The following is a 10,000-nucleotide window of genomic DNA, read 5'->3' as shown; positions in this document are numbered from 1 at the left end:
TCTTTCTCTGAACCTAACCAAGTAGTTTTGCTGCCTAAACCTAAGCCACCTTGTGAATATCTCTGAGATGCCAGCAGTCTGTGACAACACAGTAGTATCTGACACCCTGGGATGAGAACAGGTTGAAAATGTCGTGATAGTTTGTGTTACTTACTGTCATCGTGCTGTTGAAATACCGATCCCAACCCTTGTATCTTGTGTCTGTCTCCAGAGCTACATCAGGAGTTTCAGGGACAGACAGACTGATCGGCGGGCCTACTCCCAGAGTCGAATGATGAGCCGCTCTCGAATGGCCGAGCTCGACTACGACTGCGGCTCTCAAGTGCCCCTCACAGCCCCCAGTGGACCTCCAGTTCGGATCTGAGGCAGCGAATTGCACAAATCCACAACACAATCACACAATCAGAGGCTACTTCAAAACTCGCAGTCACAGTTAGGGATAGAAAACCTAACTTTGCCGTGCCAACCCAATCAACTGCCTGTTAACCCAACAGAAGCTCAATACGTCCCGAAGGTGGTAGAACCCACACTGCTGTTTTCTTTCTCTCTCAAACCTGTTGTATTTATTTGGTCAGTTTGGTCCCGTTTTGTTCTTTCTGAATATCAATGAATTGTCTTTTGGAAGGAGCGAGAATTATGAGTCATCACATGCTCAAATACTTTCCTTACCCGGAGGACAATGGAAAACAATTGACCTGTCTTGTGCAGAATTAAGAAAACTGTCTCTGTTGAACATTTTATTTAAAAAATTGTTTCATTGCTTCAAGCCATAAGAAGTAATTTCCAAGGGGAGTGCAACGGGAAGAAGAAAGAAAAAAAAACACTCCACTGGAGTGTTGCACCATTTCAGATAAAAGTTAATCACAAGGCTTTCATGGAGTCATGGTAACAGTACTTTTAATAAACCTTCACTACTATCTTTACCTGGAAGGTAATTAAAGGATGAAAAGATTTGCTTTAAGGATTCTGTTAAGAGCGCTGTGAGGAAAAATGACAGAAATACAACATTAGCAAACACTGAAACTCAAAGGCAGCTCTTCATCATCGTTTACTCCTTTGAAAATTAATCATGTGAAGCACAGTTTTCATGTGGTCAGAATTTGTATCATCACGGACAGTCTGTAAATCCAGATGTGGCAGCACAAGGCCTCTCCTGCTTCAAAATGCAGAATGGGGACCAGTTTTAGGTGTGAACTGGATTACAAAGTTCCCATCAAAGACAGACTTTATGCTATTTCTCTCATGACTTGATGTGTCATTGCCTGCAACGTTGCCATTTTCCAAGGAGAATGTGCTTCCATCTCTTCCCTGTCCTCGCATCCTTGATCGTCAACTGTTCCAACTGATGGACCTGAGGGGGGAGACACATCCCTCCCCTCGTCGTTCCTCTTTCCGATAAGACATTTTAACATTTTTTTTTTGTAAGCTGTGGAATTCTATGTGTCGACATGTCTCTAAGTGCTCTCATTGCTCTTCTCTGCCTCTTGTCCCAAAAAAACTGTTTACCTTAACAGGTTTTGTCAGCTGTTTAAATCTTCTGTAAAGGCACAGAGACGAGTAACTGCTGTCTGACACGGGTCATCTGGGAATTTCACTGTTGTCATGAGATCTAACGACAATACGCGACAGTAAAAATGTTTAAAAAATGGTGTGTTTGTGTGTGTGAGTGGACATATGAGCCCTGTGGCAAGTGATGGATTGTACCATGTATTGGCCAAGGACAGGGGGATTCAATGTAATATATGTGAAACATGCTGTATTTTTTTCCCCCTCTTCTGTGTTTTTTAGCCAATGTACTGGTCCAGTTAAGAATGTTATTTCTTTTGGTTTGGATGAGGTGATGAGAAGGAGGGGGTTTGAAATGAAGATTGTCTCCTGTGAAAAATGACACAATGAGAAGATGAAAGCATTTGCGAACAGCGCCCTCTAATGTTTACAGCTGGACTTTTCTTTCTGGATTTACAATGTGTGTGTTTGCGTGTACGTTTGTGTGTACATGCATTTGTGTGTCACATGCTTTCAAAAATTCTATTGTGCTCCTTACATTGACATTGTTGTACTAAACATCCAAACAGGTATCTTCACAGGTGTCGGAGGTATCTTCAGTACAGAAGAGGAAAATGGTTTTTTTACCTCTGAAATTTAGATACTACAGTTCACTATGAACACCATTACTAGCAATGGTACAATTCCCTTTGAGGCTGAATATGACCATGAAAAGCCACAAATGAAAGATCCAATAACACAAACATGAAGAAATGTATTGAAATACCACCCTGAAATGGATATTTGAATTGTGCATTTTATGATCTTTTTGTAGATTTAAAAAAAAAAAATATTTCTGAGGTTTAGACAAACTAAACAACCTAGCTGTACTTAAAGTACCACTAAACAAGGTGTGTAAGGTGTGGTGTTGGGATTTAGCAGGTTTGCCATTTGTGGCTGGAGGACCAACATTTTCATTATAACCCATTACTGCATGAGAATCCTTGTGTAAATGTCTCTATTGCGTCATAGTCATGTGACAACTTCAGACTTCCAGTTTAGTTTGTTGGTCCCAGGGTACATATAACACTTTAACTATTAACTGAGTGAAGTAAAAAAAAATATGGAAACTTGTCTTGTCTTGTCTTGTCTTGTCTTGTCTTGTCTTTTCTCGCTCTTCTCTCGCTCTTTTCTCCTCTCCTCTGCTCTTTCTCCTCTGCTCTTTCTCCTCTCCTCTCCTCTCCTCTCCTCTCCTTTCCTTTCCTTTCCCTTCCCTTCCCTTCCCTTCTTTTCTCTGTTTAAATTGTCCAGGTAAAGGGCTTTGAAAGCGATTTAAATCATTTCCCTCCTTTTGACTAGCATCATGCCTATTAAGTCACCTTCTGTCCCGCTGTATAGTGTTACTCCAATAATGTTTCGCAGTAGTGGCTGTTCAAGTGTTATTTTGTTTTTTGCCTCCACTTCAGTCTTGTTTTGGTTACCTTTTGTGTTTTTACTGTAGTGCAGTCGTAATGTCATCAGTCTTTACTTGGAAACAAAATATTAATTTTAAACACTGGTCCCTTTCTTGCTTGTAATTTGGGGACAAATGAATTCTTCCACCAATCTTTTCATTTTCCTATACTTTTCTGTGATTGCCTGTCACTGCTAAAAACATATTGGGGAAACATTTTGATTGTAGATATTGACCTGTAAATAATTTTTAGATGTACAAATGTTTGGCTCCATTTTCATGTTTACACCATGATCATGTATGTAATTTATGCCGCTGATTATTTTCTAATGGAGTAGGCCCGTTATAATGTACGTCCAGTTGGTATTGATATGGCTGGATGGTGGATGCACATCTCATCCTGGTGTTTCAACATTTGATGTTGAAAATCATCAGGAGAAACTGAGCCTTGACTCTGATTCATCCTCTTCCTGCCATCCAGTTGAAATGTGGACAAATCACCTGGTTATTATTAACATTATTATTATTATCATTATGATTATTATTAAGCATGGATTTATATGGACCTAACATATGATAAACATTGTGATTCTACAATCTAATGGTCATGTTGTCTCTACAGTTTCTACACTTCATTTGTGTGTACAGAGAGGCATAAGCACAAATACCAAATACTCAGAGGCCACACACACACAAATATGCATACATACATAACAAGCATATTTCAGAGATTTAAAAAAAGGTGTGTTTGGAGCCGTCAGTGATGCTCAGAGCAGCCTGGTACAATTGCAAAATCAGATACTACTATACAGACGACAGGGCTGCTACAATATATCAGCAGATAGTAACTTATTTTAATATATATATTATAAATATATATAATCATGTTGGCCAATAAGTAACAAGAAATCACAGAACAGAAATGTCTGATAATATATGATATAGTACATAATAGGAAGAGAGAGGACCCAAACACATGTCCAAGTCATCAGGAAAACACAGGACACAGAGACAAGAACCATGATGTCGAGAACAGAAGTGACAAACTGACAATGCAGACTGAAAACACCAGGGAGAAGAGGACAATGAGGGACAAATGAAACTAATCAAAGTGGGGTGGTCTGTTAGCCAAATTCACTGCATTAATATATGGGTTTGGGTACATTACATAAGGAATCTCAATAAGCAGTCAATACATCCTACTGGGCATAGACCTCATGTAGGTTTGAAACTATTGGAGCAACTTTAACCAATCAGTATGTGCTTAAACGTGGCTGAGCAAGCGTTAATCCGAACAGGGTGCCCAGACTATGGTCACAGCGTAAAACTGAAGCTGCAAATAAATGTCTGACGAAGCTCGGCTAGTGATCGGTCACAAAGGCATGGAACAAAAGGAAGGACGTGAAGTAACAGAAACGGCAAGACATAACAATTGCAAAGTAAAACAGGAAACACTGGGGAGAAAAGAGACTGGGGTCCAGAAAGGGATCATGACAATTCAGAGTGTGTCATTATATATTTATCTATGAATTATAAATATGATAAATACTTAATAATATCTGTCAACCAGAGAGCTCTGACAGGTTTATTCTTAAATAACAACATTCATAGCAAGGTTGTTTGTCTGTTATGTCTTTATGCACAAGAAAAGAATTCGATTTTGAAATTTCCAGATATCAGCCTCAACAATCTAGCATCACTCAGGTTATACAGTTTGTTGTTTTCTTGTATCTGTGCAGTACTTTTTACTCTGCAGGTCTCATGATAAAATACTACAAAAGAGTTACAAACATGGAAAAACAAAGCAGAGTTCATCTTCATGTGTTCTGACAGTAGGTTTCAGGCTACATTTGCATTGCAGCTGCAAAACAAATTACAGTGCAGCAGTTATGTAACAACAAATGGTATAACCCGAACACTGAGTCTGCCCAGTACAAATCTCATCAGGATGTAAGAAGTGTTTCTGACAAAAAGCTTCAAGGAACGCAAAAAGGGAGGCACGTGTACAAATGTTTTCTTTTCTTTCAGTGGGAACTCTCACCAGCTGATAGAGGAGGAATTACATTAGGTTAGGTTAGGTAGTTACTTTATTAATCCCCGAGGGGAATTTTTATTTTTTTATTTTTAGGTTATTAAGATTCATTACATTTGTACTCTTTGTGTTTCTTGTTTTCTATCTCCTTCTTGATCTTTCTTGCATGTTCATTTATTGTCTCTGTTTCTTTCCCCCCCCCCCACTCCCCCCCCTTTTTTTATTATTATTTTTTTTTTTATATCTGCTGACATTTTCATTCCAGCGGCTTCAGAAACACACTACACTGCACAGACAGTAATTCTCCTTGCACTGCTAATCTGCTTTCTGCTGAAGACAAAGCATGACCAGGGGCAGCTCATTAACGAACCATTGTTCACGTTTCCCCTCTCCAAGAGCAGCCCGGTTTCTGATCATTTCAAAAGGTCTGCAACTCCTGAATGTTGACCGAAGAGTGTTGCGCTTGGCTGAGGAAGCTAGTATAGAGGTATACATCAGATGATGAATGCAGTGGGTAGGAACAGTTCATAATAGGAACCAATGAACAGGCATGTATGCTATCTGAGGAATGCTAATGAGTTAAAGAACTAGACTGTCTCACACAAAACATGGACAGACAATCAAAGACATTATTTTGTCTCAAATCTGAATAAATTCTCCAGTTTAAGTGGCAATTGGTGATAACAAATGTTTTTATTTGAGATTTTTGTGACAGTGAAGCAGCATGCCATCGTTACCCATACACATACAGTACAATCAAACACCCAGCAAATTCTACAAAGCTCAAACTTCAAACATGACTGAATTCCTCTTTCATCAGATGTTTTTGATTTTCTGGCATTATTTTTCCAACATCTCACTTTCAGCCCATTGTAGTCAATCATTTACTTGTACATTTGCACAAACACACCTTGGAATATGTGCAGTCAAATTTACTGTCATAATATTACTGTTAACCTTTGTGTTTCAGGCCCATTGATCTGTCTTCTCTGTGGATAACAGGCCAGTACATTAATACAAGCCTTGTTAATTTGAAACGCTGTTCTTGCCTTTAAATTATTTCACAAATTATGAGGTTTTTGAAAGAAGGAAAGTAAAATGAATAAAGAATAACTTTGTGGAATGCCCTTTATTTAAAACCAGGCTAACAGCATTGTGCCTCCATACTTGTGATGTGTACAGGAAATTGTGTTTAGATGAATAATGGTTGACCTCAATTATATTTTGTGTTGACATTTAAATTTGATGAAATGGTCAGCATCCTGTATCTAGAAATAGGCTCAGCTTATAAATCACTATTGTAGTGGTAGGAAAATCTTTCATTGTATTTTTTTTCCCCCGTTTGTAATGTTGCCTCTTCTTGTTTACATGATGTCTTGCTGGTGCTGTGTGGACTCACTGACAACCTGAGGGGGAGAAAAAGAAATACTGTCAATTGTTAAAGATTTTCCATATGAATGCAGAGTGTTTGCAGACAACATGTGAGCAACTCTCCCATCTACAGTGAACAGACTGATACTGATGCTACTCAAGTTCACCATTCAGTGCAGGTATTGCTCGAAGTGAAGGACTGTGCTGGGACTGTGGTGCTGACAGTGAAGCTGCTTGTTTAAGGAAGCCAGTGTTGCAGAGAGTTGCAACTTTCATTGAAAGTCTCTACTCAAGGTCGATGCAAACTACAAGATTTCAAGGTTAGACACTAGAAACTGAAGACCAGAAAAGGCTGTTTTTCAATGCTGCATTTGTGACCTTAAAACATGTAAATACAAAAATGAAGAATAAATCAAAGCCAAAAAGGAAATATTTGTTTTAAATCTGGTAGTTTGCTTCAACCTGCTGATGTGAGCAGATAATAAAAAGTAGGTGGGATATTGAAACCAGACTTACACATTGGGCACTAGCGCTCTGGCTCGTAGAATACTTCATCTGGATAAGAATTTAATAAATCAAAACGATTTGTTTGGAACATTTTCAAAGTCACTGTATAATTTACTAGATCTTTCACAGAGTTTGTGTTCTATGATTATTTGGGTACCGTGTGCACAGGCATCTCTGCATGCTGAAATAAGTAGATCACATTTATGTGTGTGTATGTGAGCTCAAACCTCTCCGTCGCGGGTCTCGATGGTCTTGATGAGAACAGTCTTCTTGGAGTGAACCTCTGAGGAGCGTGGATGCTGGGACTCAGGACTGGTCTCTGTTAGAACACATTCATGACGCTCTTACACTTTCTCATAAACTCAATCATTAAGCTTTGCTACAAATACACAGAATTAATTTCGCCTAAAGACAGAGAAGTCAGTTTATCATTGCCTTGCACATTAAGGGTATAATCATCAAACAGTATGTGCAGCTGGTAAGACTGCAATTTAAAAATCATTGGCACTAATTAATCATGGCTGTTTATCGTACATCATATTTAATTGTTGCCAATTGTTTTTATTTAAGTAGCCACAAATTAAGGCTCAGCAGAGATTAATTGAATATTTGGCCTCTTAACACATCAAGCAAAGAGGCTGAGTTGAGTGAATATTGATGTGTGGCTTGTTAGTGTTCGCCTCTGTGAATCAAGGAGCCATGAGGGGTTTTGAAATGTCATATATCCCCACACAGTGGTCCCAATGTGTCACTGCAGATACGCTACATGTAATGCCCTCAAAATAGCACCTACCATATACAGTCACAAGCTATAATTAGTCTTTTTGTATTGCCACATTGAGTCTACTGGAATGTAAAACAGATTTTACAAGTATTTATATGTGGAAGGAAGAATAGGTCCTCCTACCTCTGAATCCAATGGAGGAATAGGCAGACTGGACAGGTGCAGTGGTGGTGATCCTGTAGAGAGAAGAAATACAAAAGTCAGTATTACAAGTGAGGATGAAATATATATGGAAATACAAATAACAGTAAAAGTGAAGTAGTTTTAGGACAGACAGTTCAGGACTGTCTTCATACACACACACACACACACACACACACCTGCTCTCCTCTCCCTCCAGCAGCTTGCGGTAGGTCGCAATTTCAATGTCGAGGGCCATCTTCACATTGAGGAGGTCCTGGTACTCCCTCAGGTGGCGAGCCATGTCATCCTTTAAATCAATACATAAAAAGTGTTGTTGTCTGTTCGAGACAATCTTCTAATCAAACACGAAATCGACTTTAAAAACCTGTTAAGTATTTTTAAATCCTAAACCCTACACCAGTTCAATGCCACTTCTATTAGTGTAAGGTAACTTCCCTACCATTGCTCAATATCTAAGTATGTTACCTTCATCTTAGCGATATCTTCCTCCAGCCGGGAAATGCTATCCTGGTAACCAGATGCCTCGCGGCCAGTGCGATCCTCCATATCTCTCATCTGGCGCAGCAGAGACTCGTTCTACAAGGAAACCAAGAGATGAAATTAGGAGTGAAGAAGAGGAGTCTACAAGTGTAAAACAGAATAGAAGTAATAGACGGAGATTAGGGATGTGTGTCTTGGCACAAAATGTGTTTATCATGAAAATGTAATATTGACCAGCAAGAGGAAAATGCAATGAAGCAGATAAGTGACCAAATAAGTTGAGAAAAGAGAGACAAGCTGCAGTAAATACTCACAGTGCCCTTAAGTGAGTCGATCTCACAGGTGTAGGACTGGATCTGGTGCCTGTACTCCATGCTTTCCTGCTTGGCCTGACGCAGTACATCGTTGTTCTTAGTCACTGCCTGGCTCAGATCAGACACCTGAAGAGAGAGGGGATGAGGTTTTAACAGAGCAACAGCTAAGTGAGATTATGTGTGTGCATGTGGTGAATGTGTGTGTACTCCCATCATACCTTAGACTTGTACCATTCCTCAGCCTCTGCAATGTTCTTGGCAGCGATGCCCTCGTACTGCATGCGGATGTCCCTCAGAGCTGCGGTCAGGTCGGGCTTGGACATGTCCATCTGGATCTGCACCTGAGTCTCCTGCATCTGGCTCTGCAGCTCGCGGATCTCCTGCAAGACATCCAGAGAAAGAAGAAATTCATGTTAAACAGAAAGGAACCCTGTTGAAATGATGACAAGAAAGTTAAAAAGAATAAAGTAATTTTGCGGGACTTTAAAGAGAAAGAAACAGCAAGAAAAAGTTCTCATTTAATCTGTGTCTGCATTAATATTCAATGGGAAAACAACTTGACTTTGGAAGACAAAGATATTACAAAAATGGAAAGGTGAAATCATGAATAAAAATAAATCTGGGTGCCACATCAATGACATTTACACAGAAACACATGAGAAATATAAAATGTCAAACTAATAATATTGCCTTCTAATATTTCCTATCAGTGCATTGAAGCAACATTTTTTTAAATATTATCAGAAATCTAAAATAGCAACAGGCTAATACAGCATTGTGGCCCAAGAAGTTTTGAAATTAGTAAGCTTTGGTTGCACTCAGCTGTCTTCTGGTCTATCCAAAAAATATAAATAGCTTTGCATCTGTTCATGAGCACACACTCTTTTCCTCTTTCACACAACAGCTGACACACTCTCTTCAACCAATCAGCAGTTCAGCATTTCTGAGAGGTCAAAGTTGAGAGAAAGAAGACAAAATGACAAGAAGGGACCTCAGCTGTGCCGTCACATGTCTGAGAGAGTGGCTCAGTGGCTCTTTTGATGTCTGTAAGCAAATGTAGACAAATGTTTCTGTGGCTTATATTGCTTTTGCATTGCAAAACCTAAATGCAGAGTTTGTTACATGTTCTTAGATATTGCCAGGAAGTGTGAGAATGTGTAAATGTGCATAACAACTATGTTTAAAAATGAGCAGGTGTGTTGCAAGTGTGAAATATTTGATCCCTCGAGGAGCTGCATGCCTGCGGAGCCTCAGATCTGATATTACTGGCAGCATGGTATATCATTACATTATATAATGCAGTTCACGCCATCCTAGTGACACACATGGCACATAGATGTACAGTGGATGTGGTGGCCTCATTGCAGGCAGCCAGACAAACAAGATTGATAGAGCAGCAAACCTCTTCATGGATCTTCTTGAGGAAGGCA

At 39.4% G+C, this 10,000-nt stretch overlaps 2 protein-coding genes across 2 annotated transcripts in view; one reads left to right on the top strand and one right to left on the bottom strand.

Annotated features, from left to right (window-relative positions):
- tmem198aa (transmembrane protein 198aa) overlaps nt 1-3,540 on the top strand; it is a 36,784-nt gene extending 33,244 nt beyond the window's left edge. Inside the window, exon 7 of the mRNA XM_069154613.1 lies at nt 212-3,540. Coding sequence (XP_069010714.1) covers nt 212-364 — 153 coding nt within the window. The 3' untranslated portion in view covers nt 365-3,540. The remainder of the gene's footprint in view (nt 1-211) is intronic.
- Nucleotides 3,541-5,644: 2,104 nt separating this feature from the next.
- The window catches only part of LOC138201264 (desmin-like), a 7,108-nt gene continuing 2,752 nt past the window's right edge, over nt 5,645-10,000 (bottom strand). The window contains exons 3-10 of the mRNA XM_069154611.1: nt 9,973-10,000; nt 8,789-8,950; nt 8,571-8,696; nt 8,242-8,352; nt 7,953-8,062; nt 7,756-7,808; nt 7,076-7,167; nt 5,645-6,376 (exon numbers count right to left, since the gene is read on the bottom strand). The exon at nt 9,973-10,000 is cut by the window's right edge and continues 68 nt beyond it. Of these exons, the coding sequence (XP_069010712.1) occupies nt 6,335-6,376; nt 7,076-7,167; nt 7,756-7,808; nt 7,953-8,062; nt 8,242-8,352; nt 8,571-8,696; nt 8,789-8,950; nt 9,973-10,000 (724 nt within the window). The 3' untranslated portion in view covers nt 5,645-6,334. The remainder of the gene's footprint in view (nt 6,377-7,075; nt 7,168-7,755; nt 7,809-7,952; nt 8,063-8,241; nt 8,353-8,570; nt 8,697-8,788; nt 8,951-9,972) is intronic.

The sequence above is a fragment of the Embiotoca jacksoni genome, unplaced genomic scaffold (genome assembly GCF_022577435.1).
Source record: "Embiotoca jacksoni isolate LCO1_2020_lvr unplaced genomic scaffold, fEmbJac1.0.p SCAF_2, whole genome shotgun sequence".
Lineage (NCBI taxonomy): Eukaryota > Metazoa > Chordata > Actinopteri > Embiotocidae > Embiotoca > Embiotoca jacksoni.
Note: the sequence above shows the minus strand (reverse complement) of the source record. Positions and strands in the feature narration are given on the sequence as shown.